Source organism: Talpa europaea (genome assembly GCF_964194135.1).
Source record: "Talpa europaea genome assembly, chromosome: 2".
Taxonomy (NCBI): Eukaryota; Metazoa; Chordata; class Mammalia; order Eulipotyphla; family Talpidae; genus Talpa; species Talpa europaea.
The window spans coordinates 134,565,382-134,591,884 of NC_140068.1; the positions used below are offsets into that span (position 1 = coordinate 134,565,382).

At 47.1% G+C, this 26,503-nt stretch overlaps 1 protein-coding gene across 1 annotated transcript; it reads right to left on the reverse strand.

The window, feature by feature from the left end:
- Window positions 1–3,685: 3,685 nt before the first annotated feature.
- TRIM27 (tripartite motif containing 27) lies at window positions 3,686–18,996 on the reverse strand (the record flags this gene model as incomplete). The annotated part of the gene is made up of 8 exons (XM_084228482.1): window positions 3,686–4,733; window positions 5,802–5,828; window positions 7,572–7,604; window positions 7,724–7,839; window positions 9,310–9,332; window positions 14,878–15,108; window positions 17,385–17,480; window positions 18,577–18,996. 8 exons carry the CDS (start codon window positions 18,994–18,996, stop codon window positions 4,138–4,140), a joined length of 1,542 nt encoding a protein of 513 aa, XP_084084608.1. The 3' UTR covers window positions 3,686–4,137.
- Window positions 18,997–26,503: the final 7,507 nt, after the last annotated feature.

Sequence of the window (26,503 nt, forward strand, 5' to 3'; positions counted from 1 at the left end):
CAATTGTTTGCACAATTTGAAACCCAAGCTACTTTACTAACACCTTGGCAAAGCCAATTCCTTCTACAATAATCTACACCACCGCTGTTGGATTTTCTCATTTTCCTTCAAAGAGACCTATCCCAGGAGAAATTCTTGGATTAAAGAAGGCTCTAGGGCCTACTGATTTAATTACTAATCAAGTCAAAACTTACTTCAAGTGCCTTCTTAGCGGGTACCAGCCTCTCAGTCCCAAGAAAAATGGTACCAAGAAATGTAGACCTGGGACTTCAGTTTCCTCTCAGACCACCACGCTCCATGCTAAGGTCTCCTGTGACAGTGTTTCATTCATCCACAAGTCATCTTTGTTGCTCTGTACTTTATGTGATTTTTTCCCCCTTTTAATTCACTTTATTAACTCTTCCAGGAATAGATGCCATATTCTCTTCAAGACTCAAATTCAAGACCTCCCAGGTGGCCTATAGGGGTAAGTATCAGAGCTATCATGCTATCGCCAGCCACTAAGGCCTTCCATCTGCAGGGAGGGAGCTAGTCCTCCTAGCACCGCAGACCTCTCCTGTCTTGCCTGCTGCTCCCCTCAGCAGTGTATTTCAGTAGATCACCTGTTCTCCCTACACTCCAGTTCTTGTATGCATAGATAAAAAGTAAATCTTTAAAAAAAAAAACAAAAAAAACCTCAAGTTCATTTAGGAGCCCAATCTTGATGAACTGCATATTGGTATGAAGGAATCAATTTTCATTTGTGAAGTGGCAGCTCACTATCATCAGTATGCCAAAAGCTCTTTGAGTTTTATTTTGCAGGGAGATGTAATTTCCATTTATGCTCTTTGTCAGGATCACAGATAACCAAAGGCATTAACAAATGGCTCTCATTTATCACATGATAGCCATTTGCTCTTAATTTTACACCTTTCAGTGGCAGGCAGTTACCACTATTCCCTCATTTTCTCAGCTGTACACTTTGGAGGGCACGTTTCCTTTTATTCTCTGAACCTGGCCCATCTGGACCTTGTCTACTCTTGGGAAGGGTGTTCTTCTCTCCCTGCCTGACCAGTGCAAACACTTCCCTTGGGGCAGGAAAGAACTAGAGAATGAGGAGTGGTCAAAGTTCTAGTGCAGGGGCCCTCCCTGGTGGTGCAAGGGATTAAGCACAGCACTGAGAAGCTAGCTGTAGCCTCTGCAGCATGAGTTCGATCCCAGCCATGTCTGCTGAAAGGGGCCCAAATCCTGATTCAATGAATTCAAATGTTGCTTACCTGTCTGCCGATGAGTAAATTTATAATCACAGATTCATTCAAGCTCATCCAAATGGCAGGTTTTAAAAAAAAACTACAAATTAAAAATAATCTATGGCTAGGCCTCCCCGGAGGCGCAGCAGTTGAGCACTGGGCTGCGAGGCTGCCCTTAGCCTCTGCAGCGCCAGTTTGATCCCCGGCCACCCGTGAGGGTCCCACATGGTGCGCAGACCTCTCCTGCTGCGCCCACTGCTCCCCTCAGCAGTGTATAAAAAAAAAAAAATAATAATCTAGGCCTCATAATAGCCAATGACCAATAAATTACACCTACCTCTTCCACTGCATCCTCCCACTCACCCCACAGGTTATCATGATCATCTTATCTGTATTATGAAAGGGATATTATAAGGTGGCTTCTCCCGAGACATCACTCACTCAACATTGCTGGTAAGATTCACTCCTGAGTACATTTCCTCTCTAACTGCAGTAGCTTTGTTAAAGCCAAGGTTGCTTGGCTTGTCACTGCTCCAGCTGCTCTGCTGCTGATAAAAATGCATTAAGATGCTGCTCTTAGAGCACTAGAGGGAGGAAGAGCCTGCTGGGAGGAAGTAGGTGCAGTGTGAGACCCTCTCAGCCCAGTACTTCCGCAGTGAGGTCCAGGAGGCCATTCCACAGGCACATTTCCTTCAGCAAGCAAGCTTCCGTATCCTTGGGTCCTTATTTCTCTCTGCTGTGAAGGACCAAACTAAGTGAAAATGAAATGTGATTTTGACTGGGCGCCTTCACCCAGCTTCCCAGTTGTTGATGCTTGAGTAAACGAACTATTAAAGGTATCCCAGCTCAATGGACCTGACTGCAAGACTCCCAGTCTCTGCTCTGCTTTCCCAAGCAGAAAAGCATAACCTATGTGTATCGTGAGCAGGATACATGTGGTCATCATCAGCACGTGGTCACGTGCCATGCAGGTTTCTAGCCATGCACCTGGCACAAGTCATGTACCCTCTATGTACTTGAGTTTTTTTCATCTGTGAAACAAGGGCAATAATTCTCATTCTATAGGGGTGTTATGAGCTTTAACAAATCACTGTGCATCAAACACTGGTATATGTCTGTTAGTAATATTTTACATGTATACTTAATATGCATGTTATATATTTACATCTAAGAATATTCAGCAAAGCTAATCTAGCTGCACTGAATCCCCTCTATTGGCCCAGTTGTATTCCCCTTGAATCTGGTGAATAAATGAATGAATTAGGACATGACATTACCAATTTATGATCTTCAGCCATTGAACCCCTATTAACAGGACTAAGTACAGACCCCCGGACCCTATATTCTGTGGACAGGATTCTGCAGAATGTCCAGAAGCAGAGAAAAATCCAAATCTCCAGGAAGGGAAATGTTCTCTCAGGCTGATATTTCCTCTTCAGCACATGGTGACCTTAGTACCCCAAAAGCTCAGGTTGGTGAGCCTGGGTTGGGAAGCAAGTTCTGGGCCCTCCAAACTATGCCAGCCATTGGTGCATTTCCCTACTGCCAATTATAAAAAGGACTTGAGAGAACACTCTTAGAGAATTACAGGATTAGCCAAGACAGAACTATAGGCTGTAGAAATTTAACGTGTTCTCAGCACCATTAGAAGTAGGGGCATGATACTGAGAAAGTTTTACTGCTTACTTGAAAGTAAAATGCTGGACAGAGCAGGGTCTGGATCCAACAGGGAAATGAACACGACTGACCCACCTCCAACTCCATGCCCCCATCTGTGACCCCAATAGCCGATCATAGCAAGAGCCAGAAAGCAACAGCCAGGTAAACAACATCCATACTCACTTTATTTTCAAACAGAGGGGCATGTACCCAAAGAGAAGTAGGACGGAAAACCATCATGGGGGCTTGCTCAACGTGACCTGCCTTAGTCTTCTGCGCCAGAATGCCTGGGGACCCACAGGCCACGGGATGGTGCCGCTGCTGGGTGGTGCACGTGTTAAGAAGGTCAGTTCCTCCATCCCCCCAAGGAGATGGAGAAAAGGAGGCAAAAAAGTCAATGAATCCCTGGAATGCTGCCCCAAAACCCTTCCAGGGATGGTGCATGACTGACCGTCAGTCCACAGATATGAGTGGGAGAGGATCAAGGAACAATGGACAGTGTTAGGAAGAAGTGATCTTGGGTGACCTGCATCCAGCACCTGGACACACCTTTCATGAGAGTGAAGTGAGCAGACAGAGCCCTCGGGAAAGATACAGAGGCAAAGAGCACATTGATTAGAACATTATCTCGTAACCAAGATGAGGTCACTTCCCGCCATTATTGTCAAATAACTGTAACTAATCAACACATACAGAGGCCTCTTTCATGGAATTAATAAAACTACAGCAGATTGGGAATCAGGATAGAGGTACTTTTCCCAGAAGGAAAATCTGGGATAGAGGGAGCCATGCTGACGGGACCTTGCAGCTCCTCTCTTGGTTCTGAAAAAGGAACCCTAGTCCAGAAATGTTGAGTATCCAGGATCATCATGGGGGTTAACCAGAGGAAGCCAGGCCGAGCCAATGCGTGAGCGTCTTGTGCGGCTCTCCAAATCCAAAGGTCGTCCATATTCTCTATCCTCTCCAGGAATGTATGACCAAAAAGTGGGAAACACTGGAGGTGGGCAGCTGTGGGTTGTTTTTTTTTTTTTTTTTATTTCTGGGCATCTTGATACTTTTCATTACATCTCACAATTTGCATGGGAAGGGAGAGGATGGTAGCGGACATGGACTTCCTGTCCCCACCGCAAGGGCGCGGACGGTGGCAGGGACATCCGGCTGTGACGGACAGGAAGCAGCGAGGCAACAGGATGCCTTCTGCCTGGGGTGGGATTATGGCCAATAGCCCCTTTGGCCCGAGTTCACCTCCTCAAGGGGAGGTCTCCATGGAATGACCATGATTCCCAACATGGCCGGAGAAACCATCAATCCCGCTCATGGGACAGATGATCAGCGGAGCCGCGCTCTTCCCGCCCGAGTAACTCAGACTGAAGTAGGGCCGGACAGGCCCACAGAAGGTGGCGTGAGAGAAGGTAAAGGTGTGACACCGCTCTGTCACGTTGTAGAAGGAGACCTCGCCCGCATCATAGTCCAAGAAAATCCCCACCCGCTGGAGAGGGGTCCGCAGGGGGAGGGCTGTCATTGGGGAGGTCAGCGCCCAGTATTCCTTCCCATACCACAGGGACACTGCCCAGAATCCATTCTGGGGGGCCGAAGTTACTCCACCTTTTCTGCACACCGAGTCTTCGCAGACGCCTATGGTCCACTTGGCCTTATCTCCCACCTCCACCTCCCAGTAGTGTCTCCCAGCGATGAAGCACGGAGAGCCCAGGACACAGGGGAATAGGTTGAAGCGCTCGGGATTGTCGGGCAGGTCCTGCTGGAGGTAACTGTAGCGAACTTGCCGCAGGTTGTCGGAGAGGATCAGGCTGGGGTAGGCCGTGTCTGGGTCCAGGGTCACGTCCACTGCAGAGACAGCAAGGAAGGAGTGTTAGCGGGGGCCAGGAGAGCTCACACTGGAAGACCCAGCTTTTCTCCTATTTCCCTGAGAATAGACCAAAGGCTTCCCTCTCCAGGCTGCACCCACCTTCCGATGAAGTGCACCCTAAAGTTAACATTCCAAAATTACTGTCTGGACTAGTTGGTGGTAACCCTTTTTAAAGCTGAGACAGCAGGGAGTCGTCTGAGTACTAAGATTTTACTCCATTTGCTTGCTTTCACAGATGCCTAGGTGCCCCGTTCTGGCTTCAACAATCTGTCCATGACACTCTCCCAGTCTCTCCTCATGTTACAGGTATACCCCCTATCCCCAGCCAGACACTGAGCTGCCAGGGAAGAGTAGTGTCTTATTGCTCTCTGTCCCTTATACGTTAGTCACCATGGGACCCAAGCAAGGCATTCAATTCATACTTGCTGGAAGAACTGAATATGCATCACAACAATTGGGCAGCAATGGGAGAACCACCTTATGTGATGCCCCTCTCTCCATGAAGACTCCACCTCACCTGACTGTGACTGTGGGAAGTGCACACTTCAGTTTTTGGTACCTCTGGGTCACAGATTTACCCAGTTTCTCTGAACCTTAGGTGAAGATGTTCATCAAGGAGAAGGGGGCATTTCAACTCCTGCCCCAAGAGACAGTGATGGAATGACACCATCTCCTAGATGCCCCCCAGCACACAAGAGTTGAACTCAACCACTCTCTTTAGAAGAAGACAGCTTTTGAAAAGGCAGGGCAGATACCAGTGGCCTAGAAGCATTCAACCCTTGGGATTTGATGCTTCCTCACTATAATCCTTCGCTTGATTTCCTAATTCAAAGGTCCATACTTTAACTCTGAAGCATTGTAGGAGCAGAGATGCTATAAACACACAGAAATCACCAATTTTTTTTTTTTGTGGTGGTGGTTTATCATTTTTATATGTAACCTGAAGGATCCAAATTTAGGTGATTTCCAAAATCATTCACCATAGGGTGAGGTTCGTAAGGATTTTTTACTCCTTCCCCTGGATGGTTTGATCACCTGTCACCTACCTGAGTATAATTGAGCCTCTCTCAATTCTGAAAGAACAAGGAAAAAAGAAGTTATGGAACTCATATGCATATTCCAGAAGATACCAAACTGAAGCAGCTGGGTCGGAATCATTACAGAGAGGCGGTCTCCACTGGGAACGCCTGTTGTCGGCCAGGCACCGATTCTTCATATGATGCATGAATCCACCATCGGGTCAAGAGTTTGAAGGGAAGAGGGCTGGGAGCGCTGGGTAGAAGCATAACCACAGGCTTGTCACTGGGCGCATATTGGGTGAAATCAGGATGGAGGGAGGACTCCACCCTTCAGGGGGCCAGCTGGCTCTACAGGGGGCAACAGATCCCAAGCCCATACCACGGACAGCTCTTTGCTCTTCTAAGCCACCTCTGTCCTAGGCCTGGGTGGCAGGGGAGACACCCAACTGGGACAAGTAAGACCATTCACTGAAAAGGCACTGTACAGCTGGCAAAGCATCTACACAGACAGGTTCTCAGCGAAACTTTTAAATGGCCTAGGAGCAAATGAGAACCAAATCAAGGATGGCCAAGGCGGAATAAAGCTCCTGGAATCATCCACTCAGGGGAGATGTGGGGTTTCTCCCTATTGGTTGTGCTTGTGGAGGCCTTGCACGTGTCCCCTAAATCTGTGTCCCTAACTGCCAAAAAAGCCTGTCTCTGGAAAGATCCAAAGCAAATAAGGATCTGGCTAGATAACCCCTAAATCATTGGAGATTATGGAGATCCGTAATTTGTAATAAGCAGAAAAAGGGATTCAGAATCTACCAGATAGCCTGGGAAGTGTACACTTAATATGGAGCCAACCTCTAACTGAATGTAGCACACAAGCAGGACATTATATCTTGAGAAGAGCTTTCCCTAAGTACCTACAATACTTTAACAAACATAAAATTCGGTTTATTCTGTGTCACATTCCAGTTTTTAGACCTTAGACATGGTAACTAATTAATACAACATTGTGAGGTTAGAACTGCACTTTGCCTCATTTATGGAAGAGGATGTTACAGAGCAGAATCCAAAGGAGCAGAGCTGGGCCCGGAACCCCCTGTGGAGCGCCTGGGTTGGGGGGCCTGCCAAGTTCCTCCTGACCTGGTTGGCACACAAGCCAACCAGAAGGGTCAGTCAGTTGTTAAATATTTGTTCAAATGAAACCTACTAGAATAGGCAGTTCCTGCCTATTCTCTTTCCCAAGGAGGAGGAGGAAAAATCAAAAATGATCAAACTCATTCTGGGTTAACAGCAAAGAGTTATTTTTCTCCTTCACTGTAGATGAGACGTGACTGGATGGAGTTAAGAGACTTCAAACTGAAACAAGAGGCTACTGAGAAAAGGAACAAAGCAGAAGCAAGCTATAAAATCCCAGGTAAGCCTGGCCAGTGGGGTCACCCCTTTTGTCTTTCCCCTTACTTTTTTTTTTTTTTAAGATTTGTTTTTATTTATTTATACAAGCACTGGGTACAGTCAGAAGCGCGGGAGGGTGAGAGAATTCACCAGAGCCAGAGTGGGGAGCAGAGCAGGCAGAAGGACCAAGGTACACTGCTGAGGGGAGCAGTGGGCGGCAGGAGAGGTCGGCGCGCCATGTGGGACCCTCCTCTGGTGGCCGGGGAGCAGCCGGGGAGCAGCCGGGGAGCAGCCGGGGATCGAACCAGCGCTGCAGAGGCCGTGGGCAGCCCCTCCCCCTACTTTTAATGAGATGTTCATCTTCCCAGAAATGTTCAACATCAAAAGCCCATTAAATAAAAAATTTTTTTTTACCTTGGATTTTCTCCATATCCGACTGCATTTTTTCTAAGAGGAGAGAAAAAGATATTCAATTTGTACCCCACTACCCAGCAGAACTCACCCTTGCAGGCAGCACAGATATCAGAGCACCAACCTGCACCCCTGTGGGCCTGCTCTCACATTACCTGTGAACTGCTTCAGGCTCTCAGTCAAGAACAGGCATTTTTGGGCAAAAATGTGGATTTTTTCTTGCAGATCTGGAGGTGTGATCCAAGGTTCAGGGATCCTAATCCTTTCAGCTCTAAGTTAAAAAAAAAAAAAGGGAGGTGGGGAGTGAATCACAAGTCACTAGATTCCATGACAGTCCTTGTGTCTGGGTGGGCAGCGACCCACTATCTTGCGGTTTTCAAACACGGTGAGAATGACAGCTTCGGACAGACAGGCACTCTGGACAATATCCACTTAGCCACCCTCTAAAGGGGTCCAAGGCACGACTGATTGCTAATTGCCTACCCAGTATCACTTCTCCCATCTTCCATATTTTACTGGGCTCATGGGTGAGGGATCTAGATGTCACACAGGACTGCCTTCTGGTCAGAGACAGTTAACAAACCCCTTTTGGCAGCTTGAGAATTCTGCCTATAGAGGAATGTGCTATGACTTATCTCCTCCCTGCTGGCTGGCATTCTAGCAGAGCAGTCTGGACTGCCAGCATGAGGGCCCTAACTGGTAGACAAGTGAATGGAAAGAAAGCTGAGTGGCTGATGGTCCCATCACACCAGCTCTGACTATGTATGCGTAAATTTCTTACCTGGTGACAATTTTTTTAATTATGTCTAAGTTTTAAACCAGTGAAATTTTGGGTTTCCCATTTCAAATAACCAAACCTAAACCTTAATGTCATAACGGGCTAGTGTCTCAGGGATCTACCTCCTTAGTCATCCCCAGAACTACCTACTCCTCCCCGACACTAGGCTGGCCCCAAAAAGTAACAGGTAAAGACAGTACTTTCTGAGGTCATCTGCCTGGAACTGTACAACCTCTAGTCTCTACCTCAAGAATCTCAATTCTGTCAACATGATTTTCTCCACATAGTCCTTTCAGTCAACCTGCCCCAGAAGGCCAGGAGGCCAGGAGACCAGTCCACCTCCTCAAAAGGATCCACTTCTTGAAGCTACATTTTCTTCTGGAGGGATTTTACCCACCAGGATTTTAATCAGCCTCAAAGCTCAGCTCCCTCAAAGTCAGTCTCCGCCCCTTACAGGCTCTCTTGCACCAGATGTGATGTTCCAAGGCCTCTTCCACTGCCCATGTTCTCCACCCTGCAAACATAGCTCGGCCTTTCTGTCTTGCCCACTCCAAGCTCACTCTGCTCATTCGTGCCCCAACCCCCAGGGAGTGCTTCCTCACTTTCCTCCTGATGGAACAGGAGAATTGGGGAGCAACAACCACAAAGGACCTTCGTACTTTGCCCAGATCCCTGTAAATCTCTACCCCTCATGGAATTGTCCTCATAAACCTGCATCACCCTCCCCGCTGACCCTCCACGCCACCCTCTCACCTCAACTTGTCAGTAGTGCCTCAGTGGTACTGAGAAGAACTTCCGTCTGCCTAGTTCTGTGTACATTAGTGACTCGACTCAAGGACAGGCAGATACGTGTGGTCTAGTACAGTGTCCACCTCAGGTCTGGGTTCTTTTCAGGATTTATTAAGGGCCAGGGAATTGATCTTCCTGTACTTGATTTAACACTGGAGAGAGAGAAAACTGTACCTGCTCAGTGTGTCCCCGATGTCCTACAAGAGAAAGGAAAAGGAAAACCATGAGAAGCCATTCATAACTGCAGTTCTCTGGCATAGATGTTTGCTGAAAACCCAACCACAGGCCGGCCTCCTGGCAGATATTGGGAGAAATGGAGCAGAATTCAAAGTCGAAGAACTAAAAAATCTGGAAGAGGAGACTGGGGTGCACGCTATTTGCTACACCAGCATTTCTGTGTCCTCCGCACCCACCATCGTGATCAAGGACCTCATGATTCCAGACTAACTTAAGCAATCCTCCACAGACAGTCATCTACCCACTCAGCTTGCTTTGACTTTTAACTGTGAAATAATTTCAAACACACAGAAAACCCACTAGAACAAAAAGCTCCTAAATACTGTTTTCCTAGACTTGCCAGATTATTATAAACGTTTATCTTTAGGACCATGTGAGACATCACTGTTTACATCATACCCCTTTACACTCCCTATTTCCAAAGAAAAAACAAAACTTTCTTATCTAACTATATACAATTATCAAACTCTGGAAACTGAACGTGGATACAACTCATTTATCAAACATGCACCTGTATTCTAATCTGACTAATGGTCTTAATAACCTTCTTTATAGCTACTGCCCTCCCTGCTCAGGTAATCCAGGGTCAGCCATTGCATTTATCTAGCGTGGCATGTGTGTCTAATCTGGAACAGTTCCTTAATGTTGATTTCTCTTTGTGACACTGCATTTGACGCAGTAACAGGCTGTTTTACAGGACATCCCCCATTTGTGTTTGTCAGACATTCACCAGGGTTAAAGTTCAGATTGTACCATCTTTAATTAGTGCATTTTGTATCTTTCTGAAGGTACATGGTATCACCTTGCCCCTTATAGGTGATAATGATTTTGATCACTGTATGGTACTATTTTTTCCTTTTGGAATTAAGTCATCTATGAATCTTTGAAATTATGTTAACAATGTAATTCCTAGCAAACCTCACCCCCCCCTTAGATTTGGTATCCACCATTAAATGTCAAAATCCTGTCTATATTATGTAGTTGGCTTTCTACTGGAAGGATTTTTCCTTATTATTATTAAAGACTATTACATTCTTGTTTTCTTTATTGGATTATAACCCACCACTGTTCTTATTTGGTGCTCAAATGTCTAAGACTTGGCAAGAGTCTCTGTCACTCTCCTATTCATTCCATTCCCATTCTCTCCTCCATATTATTCTCTGGTTTGTTCTTCCAGTGTTTCCTTTGTTAAAATAAGCAGACACATGTACTATCCAATTCTCTTCTTTCACATGCATAAGCTAGCATACTCTGTATTTTGCACTTTGATATTTTTCTCTCAACAATATACTGTTTCCTAGAACTGATTCTCAATCAGTTCACAGATATCTACCATCTTCCTTTTGGCAGCTGCATAGTATTCGCGCGTGCGTGCGTGCATGCGTGCGTTTAACAAACAATCGTCTAGGTTGGGCAGCTGTTTCCAATATTTTGTAATTACAGCTTGACAGCAAGTAACCTTGTCCATATGCCTTTTTATACACGTTTTCAAGGTATATCTTCAAGATAAATTTCTAGGAGGATTCTTGGTCAAATTCTACCTGTATATAGTTTTGTTAAATTCTGTCAACACAATCTGCATTGTCATCAGCATATGAGTGTGTCTCCCTCATCTTTAAGAAAAATTTGTTACTCTAAAGGGTAAGAAGGGGTATCTTAGTCTGGTTTTAATTTGCCTTATTAAGAGTAGAATTGAACATCTCTTCACATGTTCAAAGGTCTAATTATTATTTCTTTGGAACTTGCCATTCATATCTTTTGCTCATTTTCCTATAGAATTTTGATCTTTCATCCTTCTTCCCCTCAGTTTCTAGAGCCATCAATTCTGTATGCGATGTTTTAGTATCTACTAGAACCCAGTCCCCAACCCATAGCTCTTCTTTCTCAGTGCTTCCTTGCTTTTTTATGTATTTATTCTTTCTTAAATTTACTATGAAAAAAGTGACAATTTTGACGGACAATGCTGAGATATCTTACCCAAGAGCAAGGATGTCTTTTTATTAGCTTGAGTTTGTTTTGAGCCTATGAGGATTGTTTCATAATGTTCTCCATGCAGGTTTTAAAAGTTTATTCTTGGGCCTACCCTGGTGAGGCAGGCGGTTGATTGCCACACTGTGAAGCTGTCCGCAGCCTCTGCAGCACTGGTTCGATCCCGGCCGGCTGGCGAGAGTCCCACATGGTGCAACAGGCCTCTCCTGTCTCGCTCGCTGCTCCCCTCAGCAATGTATTTCGTCAGTCTGCCTGTTCTGTTCCCCGCTCTGTCTCTGGTGAATCCTCTCACCCTCCCGCGCATCTGGCCTGCACGCAGGTTCTTGTATAAATAAATAAATAAATCTTTTTTTTTTTAAAAAAAAGTTTATTGCCAAGTATTTTTTTTCACAAGTATTTTTTTTTTAAAGATTTATTTATTTGTTTATACAAGCACTGGTACAGTCAGAAGCATGGGAGGGTGAGAGAATTCTCCAGAGCCAGATCAGGGAGCAGAACAGGCAGACTGACGAAATACACTGCTGAGGGGAGCAGCGGGCACAGTAGGAGAGGTCTGAGCGCCATGTGGGACCCTTGCCGGCCAGCTGGGGGTCGAACCAGTGCTACAGAGGCTGCGGGCAGCTTTGCAGCCCAGCGCTCAACCGCTGTGCCACCGTAGAGGCCCTATTCCCAAGTATTTTATCTTGTTTTTTTTTTTTTTAATTGGAAATGGGGTTTTCTCTTTTGATATGTCTTCTAGTGGCTGTTCTCTGTGCCCACTGCTGATTTCTGTCTGTTAATTTTATTTCTTGCTGCCTTGCTGAATTCTGTAGTTAGTACTATCACTGGTTCTTTAATTTACAATTATCTATCATATCATCTCCAAGTAAGAGTTTCTTTTCTAATTCTTGCTTGTAATTTTTTCTCTGATCTAAGCAAATTAAATTTCCAGTTAAAACCTACACACAAAAACAAACAAAAACCCTCCAGTACGATGCTAATAAAAGTAGACTCCAGCCCCTATGAAAAATAGTACAGAGGTTCCTCAAAATATTAAAAACAGACCATATGACCCATCAAGTCCACTCCCAGGTATTGACCTAAAGAATGCAAAAATACCAGGTTAAAGGGACAGATACATGCCAGTGTTCATTACAGTACTATTTAGTATTGCCAAGTGTTATGAAAACCTCAATGCCCATCAAAAAAGCAGTGGATTAAGATGTGGTCTAGATACACTATGGAATACTACTCAGCCATAAAAAAGATAAACTTGACATTTTTGACAATATGTATGGAACTGGAGGGGGTTATGCTAAGTGAAATGTGTCACAAGGAAAAAGACAAATACTGGATGATTTCACTCATGTGGAATATAGAGAAACAAAATAATGGAACTGACAAAAACAGACCAAAAGAAACCTCTAGAAATATGACTGCAGCATTGAGGTTACTAGGGAGGAAGACTCTGAGTGCTTTGGTGGGTGTGGTGATAGACATCTGAGGAGGTATAAACCTATCTAAATCATACAGCGTTGTAAACCAGTGTGACCTCCATAAAAGCATATAAACATCCATACCAATAAACAACAGTGAGCATCATGCTTTGTTCCTGACCTCGGTGGGAACATGGCTTGAATTTCCCTGTTAAGGAAGTTTCAGCTTGTTTTTCCACCGACTTCAACCGTCACCACTCTGTTTGGGATCAAAATCCTCTCCCCTTTGAAGGTGACAACCTCTTTCTTCCTCCACCTTTCTTATCATATAGATTCAATGATGCACAGTCTACCTATTCAAAAATAATCTCACAAATACCTTCTACCTTAAAAAAAGTATTTTAAAGCCTCCAGTGCTGGCTTTAGCAGCACAGATGTATTTTCAAATTGGAACCAGGCAGAGACACTCTCACATGCACACACAATGGACACATTTGTTAAGTGGGTCATAGTTTTAAAGTCACATATAAAGTGTTTTATATTTTTAAAGTTCACAGCAGCACTACGCACAATAGCCAAAAGGTGAAAACAAACCCTCACCAGCTGATGAAAGTATAATCAAGTGATGTGTACAGGGCAATACTCTGTCCTATAAACAGAACTGAAATATACATCATAGAAGAAACTTGAACAAAGTATCCTAAGTAGAGAAGCCAGATGGAAGAGACTGATGACCCCACTTAGCTCACATCCAGAATAGGGGAGCCCACAGAGACACACAGATGAGTGGCTGCAGTGGGTAGAAGGAATGAAGGGGCTGTTTAACAGTACAGGGTTTTCTTTTGAGGTGACGCTCGGAGATGGATCACTGAGTTTAGAGCTGACACAAAGCCATCCTGTGAAATGGGTGAGAGCTGAACTCTGATACTAATCACATGAAAATGAAACATAAAACAAGTTCATCTCGCAGAGCCCCCATCCTGCATGGGCCCCACCAGCCGCCTGCCCTGTGACTACACCAGAGCAGACGAGAAAGTCATAAAACAGCCCACCGGCCAAGGATAACTGACGTTCACATAACAGTCTTCCTCTGTCTCACACTAGTCAGAGATGGCACAGCCTGAATTTGACAAGAGGAATAACTGACAACCACAAGCAGAATATCTGAAAAACATAAATTAGTTACTTTCTAAAAAATAATTAGCCTGCATGGAACCAAGGTCAATATCATGAAAGACAAATCTACGCCAAGGAATGGTTCCCCTTTCAACAGGTCATTATTAATTAACATTATTAGGACAGTTGGTTCAATTATGTCATGGGCAGTGGGTGAGATAAATGTATCCATGTTCAATTTCTTGCATTTAATAACTGTCCTTTAGTTATAAGAAAACATTCTTGATCTTAAGATACACACACCCAAGTCTAAAGTGGTAGAATACAAGCAGCGATCTCCTGAATGATCCTGAAGATAACTATGCTTATAATAACCTGGCAAGCCTGGGGAAAGAGTGTACAGGAGCTCTTTGTTCTAGCAGCTTTTCTGTGTATTGCAAGTCATTTCACAGTTGAAAATCAAGGACAACAAGCTGGCCAGGTAGGTAACTGCAACCATGGTCCAGGGAAAGATGCCTGAGTTAGTGAATCTGAAATCACGAGGTTCTTTCCCATGTTTTTCAAAGCCCCTATTTCCCAAGTTTTTCAAACCCCCCCCCCCCTTCAGAGCAACAAAATGATCCAGCTTTTCAACTTCAAAAGAGTATAAATATAAAGTCTTGGGTTTCTGCTACCAAACTTGACAACCTGCCTCTACCTCCTGCCCCTCATCTTCCTTCTCCCAGACCATGCATGTCTTGCCAACACATGGGTCAGACCCCACATGATGTAATGAGTAATTGAGGTGAAAGAGGCTCAGAGAGCGCATCAGACCACCTGTGCAGGACAGGCCCTTCGCCTTTCTGCAACTGACTTATCTGAGACGTGCACCCACGGCCTCCAGCATACATGCTTTCCCCGTGACGTGCCCCACAGAGCTCAGCGAGTCAAAGACAAAGCCGAGTGGCAAAGATGGGAGGCTTCCTGGCAGCTGCGCTGGGCTTACCTGCAGGAGCTCCCTGGTGGGCTGCTGCTGCTTCTCCTCCAGCTGGGCGATGAGGCTGCTGAGGTGGGAGATGTTGCAGGAGAACTGGGTGATGGCACCATTGATGCTGTTGTAGATGGCCAGGTCCAGCTCTTCCAGGCGCGCCAGGAGCCGATACTCATGCTCCTTCAAGGAGTGGTAGAGCTGCTCGAACTCCCAAACAATCTTCTCCCGCTCCATCTGTGTCAGGCTCTGAGGATGACAGGGAAGGGCAGTGAAGAGAGGAGAGACTCACTCTAGGCCCCTTTGCATTTCTCCCCAGCTCTGCACCCCCAGGCCCCATCACTGGGTTCCAGGACAAAACACGTGTGACTTGTTCACTGACTCGCTTTTCCCAGTCTACACTGAATGGATATATTCCGATAGAGAACTGAATTGCCCCAGTGATAACCAAGACACAGCCCTCTGCCCTCAAGGACAAGTGTGTTGTGGGAGTCAGGTGCACATGACACATGTCACCAGGGTGGACAAGCAAAGAGCATGGGCGCCCGTGGTGGGAGAGGTCAGTGGAGCCTTCCCTGGAACAAAGTCCATGCCTCCCGCAGGATGAACGGAAGTTCACTGCGTGGCCTCCAGGTAGAAGAAATGAGGTGGGCAAAGGGGGAGCAGGGAGAGAAGGCCATGGCGAAGCCCACGATGCTGAGGGAAGAGGCCAGAAAGGGAAGACAAGAGCAGAGCGCACTTGCCTGGCAGGCTGAGGCAAGGACTTTAATGCAACAGGGAGCCAGGAAAGATAAGCAGGAAAGTGACATGATCAGATGAGCCGGGTGGAGGATGGCCTGGAGAACTCAAGCAGTTTCTACAATCCATGCACGATAACCCTGACCAGTCCCCCGAGGCCCCTCACCTGTGGCCTTCAAGGCTGTTTGGCAACACCCTACCTCACTGGCTTTGCAAACGGGTTCCTCTTGGCACAAACTTGTTGGCCAAAGCTTGTCTGCCCTTCCTTCTCCAGCCCACCTCCCAATGTTAAAGTCTGACTCTAAACCAAAAGTCAGCAAAGTCTATTCGTTTAGTTCCTAGCAGTAAAGTTTTATGGGTCATCACCACACCCTTTCATTTGCTTATATCGTGGCTGTCTCTGAGCAAAATTGTGGCAGAGATAAGGCCCACTGAGTTAAGAATATTCACTATCTGATCCTTTACAAAGATGTTTGCTAACACCTGTTTTAAACCCGTTTAAACTCCTTCCCCACTAGCCACCCTTCCTATGCACTTCCCATGCAAGTTGGTGATGCACACACACCTTTGTTCATAAATACTTTTCATAAGCTCACAGTTGTCCTCAGTTGGAGAAGACTTAAGACATAACCCATGCAGTATGATCTTAGAAATTAAAAATTAAAGCTGAAAGACACCTTAAATATCAACGTGCTATCAGCACCTGGTAGGGACGCTGCTGCCTGAATGGGGGCTGTCTTTTGCATGTAGAACATACAGCACCCTGGCCACTATCCTCATCCACTCAAGTGCCAGTCAAGTGCCAACACAAGAAACAGCCACAAAAGACTGGGGAAAAGGAGAGCGCAGTATTAGTCACGAGAGAGAACTACAAGCCTAGTCCAGTCTACCCATTTCACAGATGAGGACACTGAGCCCAGAGAGACTGCATTACTCTCTCCATCTGTAATTGGCTCGTGTCAAAGCCAAGAGGTATGTTCAGATGCCCTTCTGTGACAATCCTCCCCGCCCAGGAGGACACTGGTGTCCATCGTGACTTCAGTACACCCACTTGAGAAGACCCTCCAGTGAGCAGGGGAGCTGAGGTTTGAACTGATTACGTGGGGAACAAGTGGTAGGACCTGAGGCCATCATGGGAACAAGTTTCCCATCCATAAGGTCTTTATTACAGCCCATCCAGCCCTGACAAAACCTTTCATAAGAAAATGCTTGTCAATACTAGTCTAAGAGTTTGCTCTTCAGTTGTAAATACCTCTAATGGGTGCAGACTTGTAGTGTTTATTATCAAAAAAAAAAAAAAATGCTCCTAGGTGGTAGATAAGTATATAAGTCTCAGTATCCATTGGCTTTTCCCACTGGGTTTCAAAACAAAACCTGCAAATACCCCAACCACCAATTGGCAGAACAGAATCAAAGCATTGTCAAGAAATGGACACTCCAGCTAAGTGATAGTGGGGCTCACGCAGCCCCCCTCAGCATCTGAAGATACTAAAGGAAGCTGTGCTCAAGAATTTCACTTCTCTCAGCTGTCACAGGCCAGCCTGACCTGCACAGAGCAGACAGGTCAAACCTCAACAGGTCAGATCTCCAGGGGTTCCAATCTGGGCTCTCCTGCCCTTTCCCCCCAAATATGGGAAGCCCTGGCTTCTGCAGCTGAGTTCCCAACTGCAACAAGGGAAGTTTCACCTGCACTCTCAGAAGTTCTGGGCAGCCTAGGTGGATGAAGTTAATATCAGGCTCCCCCAAAGCCCATCAACAGCAGCAGCAACATTGGCTGTGGCCCTTACCAGGAGTTCAGCTCTTGCCTGCTCCCCTTGTGCCCGACGCCTCTTCTTTAAGTCTTTCACTCTTTTCAGGTGGTCCAGCTGGTTCTGGATTTGCTCCTGAGAATGGCAAAAAGAGTCGGGCAGCTCAAGATCGGTGGCCCTTAGCATCCGCAGGGCTATTTTGCTTCTCATAGCCAACCCACCTTCTGACCACCAGCCCTCACCAAAGCACTTGAAAAGGAAGTCACTGCCCCTCTCCTTTGTTTGTGTATCTCCAAGGGTGACTGCTGCTTAAAGTTAAATCGGAGTTCTTCTTAGAGGCATACAGTAAAAAGGCCTTCACCTGGCTTATTTTTCTCAAGTGTGACATGGGGAACATCACCGTCCCAAACTACTGGTTACCGCCAACGTCATACATGTGAATGCACCATAACCGTTAAGGGATTAGTTATGCACGAATGTACTCACATTTCAACATGCACATAACTGTGTGTGTATTCCTGCAGCCCTCACAGAGCCAACACACAGGGGCGGGCACTCCGGGAACGCTGTGTTACAACCGTTTTACACTTAATACTTTGTGTCCGTGTTACTGTTTCTCAGCTGCTCTGTTGGTTCGACAGTTCCCCATGGGCTCCGCTCATCATTTTATTTTTTACTCTTCCAAGTGACAGCTTCGAGGCGTCTCGGCGTGGCTAAGCGACACGCTCCAGCGGGAAAGAGCTCGGTTCGGCTCGTGGAGCTTTTCTAGAACAGGACGCAGCACAAGGCCGTGCCGGGCCACGCTTAGCCTACGTGGTGGGCAGCAGCCGGGGGTGTCGGCCGCCGGCGACGTCGGGGGGTGTCTGGTCAGAGCGCATCTCGGAGCCCCGGGAGGATGAGCGTCTCGGAGCTGGTCGCGGCGCGCGCGGCCTCACGCACATCTCCGATGCGGTCAAGGAGGCGCTCCCAGGCCCGTCTTTACGGATCGTGCGCCCGCGGACCGGTCACCAGAGGAGAGTGAGAGTGGGGTGAGGAGACTTCGGACTTCCTCACCAGCCACAGGTTCTCCTCCCCACTGTGAGTGCCGCGGCTCGGGAGCGGACAGAGAGGAAATGACGGCTGAGCGCCACACGTCCGGCTCAGCCATTTTCTAGGCGGAAAAAAGGCAGCCCCTTTGGCTCTCGCCTGCCTTTGTCCGCGCGCGCCCCCCGCCCCCCCGCGCGGCCCTCACCTTGAAGCCCTCCACCGCCTCCTCGAGCGGCAGCACGCTGTGGCCGCGGTGCTCGCGCGAGCGGTCGCACACCACGCAGATGGGCATCTGGTCCTCCTCGCAGTACAGCTTCAGGGGCTCGCGGTGCTTCTCGCACACGCCCATCTCGCCCCCCGGGCCCGACGGCCGCTCGGTGCGCAGCTGCTTCACCAGCTGGGTCACGTTGGCCAGGTGCCGGTTGGGCCGCATGTGCCGCTGCGGGAAGGTCTCCCGGCACTGCGGGCACGACACGTTGGTCTCGGCCGCACCCCAGCAGCGCGCGAGGCAGGCGCAACAGATGTTGTGGCCGCAGTCGAGCATCATGGGCTCGGCGAAGTACTGCAGGCACACGGGGCAGGTGGTCTCCTGCTGCAGGCACTCGGCCACGCTCCCGGAGGCCATGGCGCGGGCCCGCGGGGGCGCACGAGCATGGGCCCCGGCGCCCGGCCCTGCGCGCAGCCCGACTCGACCGCGCGCCCGCCGCTCCGCCGCCTCGGGGCGGCGCGGGGCGGCGAGCCGGGCGGACGGAGGGCGGCGCCTCCCGGGCCCCGCTCTCAGGCGCGCCCGCGCGCGGGCCCCTCGCACAGGCCGGGCCGTTCCCGGCGCCGCAGCTCCCGGCCGAGCGATCGCGGGGACGCGGCGGCCCCACCCGGCCCGGCGGCTCCGCGAGGGGGCCGCGAAGGGGGCGCCGCGGGGCCGGCTCGCGGAGCCGGGCGCTCGGGGCGCGCGAGACAACGTGGCCGCGTCCGAGCGGATCCCGGCCGCCGCGGAGACCCCACCCCGGCGCGAGCGGAAGGGGCGGCCCGGGGGCGGGGCCTGGCGCGCGCCGCCCGCCGTCGCGGCCGCGGGACCCGGGCGTCTCCGGCGGGAGAGCGGCGCGTCCGACCACCGGCCGCGGGAGGCGCGGCGCGACCCTCGGCCGCGGGGACGGGCCCGAACGGGCGGACGTGCCCGCGGGGCGCGGTGGGGAGGCGCCGCCCCTCCCGGCACGCTCCTGCCCCCCGCCGAGCGGCGGCGGCCCGGGGCCTGCACCCCAGCTCTTTTGTTGGGTTTCCCGGCGGGGGCCGAGGCCTCCGCTCGGGCGAGAGAAAGCTGGCTTTGTGCTGGGAGGGGGAGCGCAGACCTCTGGCCGGGGAGGCCGGAGGGATGGGCGATCCGGCTCCGAGGCGCTGTATCGCGCCGTCCCGCTGACCGGCGATTCGTTTCGAAAAAGAAAGGCTCGGTTGTCAGACAGCCGCGCTACTGCGGGACGAGAACAGACGCGGACAGGCCCCGTCCTGCTCCTTCCTCTCGGAGCCCAACCTAGGGGCTCTCCCTTTCGCAGCCTCAGCTTCCCCTCTGGGGAAATGCGGGCGATCATGATCCCCCAGCAAATAGGAGGGTTTCATTACATCTTTTCCCTTTTTGAGCCATGGGACGTTCCTTCATTAAAATAATACAACGCCCCCGGCCTAACAGTCTTGTCTGGGGTCAGACCTGGGGAGATGGTCCTGAGGTGACTTAGAGATTGACAAATCGCTCCTGTTGCCCCTCATCCCAGCCTTGGCATTTCCTGGTTTTCCTTGCTGTTTTCTCAGTGCAGCCCTTGAATTTGAACCCTGCTTCAGGTCCCTGACTTTAGAGGTTCCCACTCTGGTATCCCCTCCCACGGAGCAACAAGGCTGAAAAACAAAATAAATGGGTTTGCCAACTCTAAGCTCATATCCCCTTCTGAACAGCAGTCTGAGTCTTTGAAATTCCAGTCCCAAACAGCCCTCAGTCCTCTTCCAGAAAAATGTACAGTTGTACTTGGGTTAGGCCGCAACATAGTCTTTTAACCTTTCCCCTTCCTCCTTTTCCCAGCCTGGAATGGACACACCACGGTAGGAGCCACGGCAGCTGCCCTGGGTCCTGAGGCTAGCTTGAAAACAGAAGTCAGCACGCAGATGGCTTAGCAAAAGGTAAAAGGCGGAAGAAATGTAGGTCCTTATTCATTGCAGAATACCTACATCCAAACTATACAGATGAGAGACACTAAAGACACAATCTTGCTTAAGGTGCTGATTTGAATTTTCTGCATATTAAGCAAAAACCAACCCAAATTGATCTAATTATATTAACAAAATGTTTTATTTGTAAATTCCCACCTACCCTCTCTACTCAACCCTATCTGCCCTAAGGCTGCCAGTGAACTGCTATTATTGACCAAATCCACAAGACAGTTTTCAAGCTTCACCTTAGTATTTCCAAGGCATTTGACACTGTTGGCTGGTTCCACCTTGGAAACTGGTTCCAGGCAGCAGATTGAATGGGTTCTAATGAAAACCTAAGATATTTCTGCTTCTTCTATCTCCTTTGATATGCCTTTACCAAGTGATGTTAAAGTTAACTGGGAAAATAATAATAAAGTATAGTCAAGAAAAACAAGACTACAATAATTAATACACAGACAAATCAATGGGATAGCATTGGAACTGAGAAGTAGGCCCAAATGTGAGTAAGAATTCAGTAAAAGACGAAGGAGCAATTGCAATTTGGTGCTGAAGCTTCAAAAAATGATCTTGGAACAATTAGCTAGCTTTGAGGGGAAGGGAGAGATTCCATCTTACTTCTTCCACCAGATCAGTAAAACATTTAAAGTAAACAATAAATCCATAAAAGCTCTAGAAAAAAGTAATATAAAAATCTTGTTGTCTGGAAGATCTTTCTAAATGTAGCCCCAAACCCAGAAGACACAAATGGATACATTTGACTTAATTAAAATTAAAATTTAAATCACTTATTTATAGAAACTACCTTGGCACAATCTAATGATAAAGAAATTGGAGAAGGTATTTTTTAAAAAGATTTATTTATTTATGCATACGAGAACTGGGGTACAGGCCAGAGGTATGGGGGGTGAGAAGATTCACCAGAGTGGGGAACAGAACAGGCAGATCAACTGAAATACACTGCTGAGGGTAGCAGCTGGGAGACAGGAGAGGTCTGCTGCACCAAGTGGGTAGCTCCTGGCTGGGGTTCAAACTCATGCTGCAGAGGTGCAGATAGCTTCATAGTGCTGTGTCTTAACCTCTTGCGCTACCAGGGAGGCCCTGGTGAAGTTATTTTTAGCAAATAAGACAAAGGTTGAATTTCCAAGAGAGAAAATATTTTCCCAAGTATAACTAAAATGCAAAGAGGGAAAATGAGGAAAATAAGGAAAGTATATGAACAGATGGTATAGGGCAGAACCAATGTTTAATAAACTTGTGGGGGAAAACCCTCAATTCACATTAAATAAAATATTGTGGTATTGTTTTAAATTTGTGAGATTAGAAAGCTGGACAGTACTCAGTATTGATGATGACATGGGGAAGCAGACAAGGTAATGGGGAGAACCACTGTTGACAGCATTTTGGCTGTAGCTAAAAAAAAAATTGAATGCACATGCCCTGAACCAGCTACTCCATTTTTCTCCCATCTGCAAAAAAAATTGACTGATTGCATAAGGATTGTCTTTACAGAATTGTTTGGTTTGTAAAATACTGGAACCTGCACAAACATGCTTTAGTAGGGGACAAGTTAATTAAAATAAGTTGCGGGTCACCAATAGGATACTATTCAGCTTCCAAAAAGAATGTGTTTGCGACATACAGTCATTCATGGCTTCATGATGTTTCAGTCAATGGTGATGGATGATACAATGGTGGTCCCAATAGGCTACCATCAGGCCTGGGATGTACCCTCTAAGTGTATGTGGTTACACACTGTGACATTCACACAACAATGAAATCACCTAACAATTCACTTCTCAGAACATAACCCCACAGTTACTGACGCTTGGCTGTATATACTAATATAGAATGTCTAAGACTCCATTTATCCAGTACTTGTTTATTGAGTGTCCATTCTGTGCCAGGCTCCCTTCCAGGTTCCAAGATAAAGGGAACAAAATAAAGTTTCCCAGGCTCATGGAGTTACTTTTTTTTTTTTTTTCTTAAAGATTTTTTAATGCATGCATGCAAGACTGGGGTATAGGCCAGAGGCACAGGGGGTGAGAGGATTCACCAGAGACAGATTGGGGAACAGAACAGGCAGATCGACAGAAATATACTGCTGAGGGAAACAGCGGGCTAGGCAGGGAGGTCTGCTGTGCCATGTGGGTTGCTCCCTGGCTGACTGAGGATCAAACTCGTGCTGCAGTATATGTGGATAGCTTCATAGGTTGCGTCTTAACCCCTCATGCCACCAGGGAGGCCCCTCCTGGAGTTACTTTTTATTTATTTATTTATTTATTTTTAAAGGTCCATCTATTTATGCATACAAGAACTGGGGTACAGGCCAGAGGTGTGGGGTTGTGAGAGGATTCACCAGAGACAGAGTGGGGAGCAGAACAGGCAGACTGACTGAAACACACTGCTGAGGGGAACAGTGGGAGAGGCAGGAGTGGTCTACTGCACCACATAGGTAGCTCCCTGGCTGGTGGGGAATCAAACTTGTGCTGCAGAGACTGCGGATAGTTTCATAGTGCGGTGCTCAACCCCTTGGGCCACTTTTTAGAGGTAAAGTTACATTTTGGAGGGAGTTACTTTTTAGAGGGGAAGATGGATGGGAAGCAAGCCAAGGAATGAATACAGAGTATGAAGGAAAAATGAATCAGGATATGGATAATGGAGAGTGATCATGGGTGGTAAGGGGAGGTCTCTCTGGTGAGGTAAACAAATCATTGCTGTAGTTTTGAGTCTCATATCTGCATTATCACTGGGCATTAATTCTAGGGAAATGATAACTTATGTTCACACAAAAATCTGCACAAAGCATTATTCGTGATAGCCAAGCCTGGAGTCAACCCAAGTGCCCTTCAGTGGTGAACGGTTAAACAAATTGGCACATTCGTATCATGCACTACTTCTCAGCAATAAAATGGAAGAAACTTGAAATGCACAACTTGGATCTCAAAGGAATTATGCTGAGTGAAAAAAGTCAATCTCAAAAGGTTACACTGTGTATTTCATCCACAACATCCTTGAAATGACAAATTATAAGGGTAAAGAACAAAGTACTGACTGTAACAGTGTAGGGGAGGGGAGGAAAGAAGGTGTCTGTGTTGGTGAAAGGTAGCCTGTGGTGGAATAATCAGAGTCTAGACAATGGTGTTGGTCACACATGGGACCTACCCAAAAGGTAAAACTGTACAGAACTAAACACACACACACACACACACACACACACACACACACTGATGCATATAAAAATGAGTAAAACTGAACAAGGCTGCTGAGCAATGTCAGTTTCTTATTTGTGATTTGTGTTGTCCTTAGGAAGATGTTAGCATTCAAGGAGATTGGGTAAAGGGTACACTAAATTTCTTCTTCTTCTTTTTTTTTTTTTTTTACAACGCTATGTAAATCTACAATAACCTCAAAATAAAAAGTTTAAAACAATTTTCTGCAGGTCACAACATCCTTGTCTTCTGCCAGCTAGTAAAGCCCTATTTTTTGTTCTTACTTGGAGGCTTACCTTGGACAGAGGAATGCGTGCGCTGCTTGGCTCAGGCTTGGTGTAATTACCCATCCTTAAACCAACTACTGTGGCTGGGAGACTGAGATATGGCTCTCAGGTCAATGCCTGTCAAGAGACATGCTTCAGTCAAAACTCCACAAACCCATGGATACTGTGGAGGGGACTGGACTGGGTGCTAGGAGAACCCACTCAAGATCTCCCACTTCCCCTTATCCTATCCAGACTCTCTTTGGTCTCTTGGATTAACTCCTGGGTATGATGAGGAAACCAAATAAGGGGCTTAAATATGACGGTTTTGATTTTTCTCATGTAAAAGAAAGCAGTTCAAGGCTACATGGGAAATTCATCATCCTCAATGGCACAGTCTGTGTTTTTCTGCTTCAACATCTACCTTCAAGGGCCTCCCTGATGGCATGAGGGGTTAGATCTGAGCAAAATGAAGCTATCAGCTGCCACTGTGGCATGAGTTTGATCCCTGGCCAAGGAGCTGACCCACATGGCACAGCAGACCTCTCCTGTCTCCCTGCTACTCTCCTCAGCAGTGTATTTCAGTGGATCTGCATGTTCTGCTCCCCACTCTGTCTCTGGTGAATCCTCTCAACACACACACACACACAAACACACACACCATCCCACCCCGCATCTCTGGCCTGCCTACACCCCAGCTCTTGATGCATAAATAAATAAATAAACTTAAAAAAAAAAAAACTACTTTCAAGGTCGTCATAATACTATGTGGCTGCTGGAGTTTCATAATCCAGACAGTATGTAGGAAGGATAAAGGTCACCTGCCACAAGTGAGTGAACTCCCCCTTTTTTAAATGAGACCATTTAACTCATTGTTTGAATTTAAGCACTGATGAGTTAGAAAGAGGATGCTTTTAACAATTATTCCAGGGCAGCAGGTAGAATCAGGAAATGCTCCAGACAAACTGGGACAAATCATCAGACTGGTTTGGAAGATCCTGCTCAGAAGACTCATCTACTCCACAACAACTTCTATGTAAGTATCATCAATCACTGCAAAAGAAGTTTGGGAAGTGCACTCTTCCTGAGTACACTGCAAAGTTGGATAAAAATATAGGTTTGTAAGCAAAAAAGGAAGAGAATGAGATGGCTATGAAGTAGTTTGTTATCAGTTTTGGTCACCAGCTCTGAATCAGCACTCTTTGTGACCTGAATTTCACAGAGTTTTAATGAAATGCCTCCTTTTGACTCTTGGCTTTCACTCTTCCTTCCAGAAGCACTCAAAATAATATGTGTACCATGGCCATGGCCAAAGCCTTCTTGGTCCTCATCTTTTCAACTCTTCATTTTCCAGCATTTTCCAGCAGTCAAGAGTCAAAAATCCTCCAAGAAGTAGACCAGAGAAATCTTTGTGTCCCAGGCAGAATCATCTCTTTAGGATAAACTGTCCTGGTGCTCTGAGGAACACAACAGGAATAACAGACACTCCTACACTAGGGAAATTTCCGTGCTCAGAGGTTACCTCCCAGGAGAAGGCCTAGGTCACATCTCTTCAGGTGAGGCCAAATTCCTCATTATACAAATGCCATGAACATAGATGAGAAAATATTCAGTAAAATATCAGAAATGTTTCAAGCTTAGTGTAAGTAAAACGTCTTCCATGATTCATCTTACTGTAGCCCAAAAGAGTGCTTTAGGGAATCTTGTAAAAGGTGATAAAGTAGGAGACACTGCAGCCCTCTTAGCTTCTTGCCTTTGCTGTCTCATTAATGTGGAGGTAGTAGATGATTGGGGGAGGGGCTGCAGAAACCAAGGCTGAGAGGATCCCTAGTGGAAGAGGAACAACCTCCAGGTCAGTGGGTTATGCTCATAGCCAACTCCATGGCAGAAGGTAGAGCTTGCTGGACTCTTGACTTCCTGAATGGGAACAGCTGGGAGCTGGGGGCAGAGCAGAGCAGCCATGGGGACTTTAAAAGAGAACACAGAAAGGCTGAGCTTTCTTCTTGGCTGACTTCCAGTTGCACCCGGTCACTGCTCAGCCAGTGCCATCTGTGGGTAGGACAGACCATGCCCAGCTGCATGCCAGACCATACATTTTCTTTGTCTTCTCTCCCTTTTACTTAATCCACATGTAAATCAACCCTTTTACATCTTTAAAAAATTTCTCTCTGTGTGTCTGCTTTGGATCTTCTCCTGTATTTTTTCTTTTTTTTTTTTTTTTTTTGGTCCTGTATTCTTAAGTCTTGGGTGAGGACTCACAAATCTAGTCATGCCAGTCTGTCTCTCCTTCCCGCCCGCGCCACCCCCACCGCCCCAAAATTTGCCCTGTAGCACTAGGTCCACAAGTAACAAATGTGATCACTTTGCAAAGAAATGGTAAAAAGATTCCTAGTAACCCAGAAGCATTTCTGCTTTGGAATAAAATTTTGGTGGATCTTTTGAATTTTGTACTATATGCAGG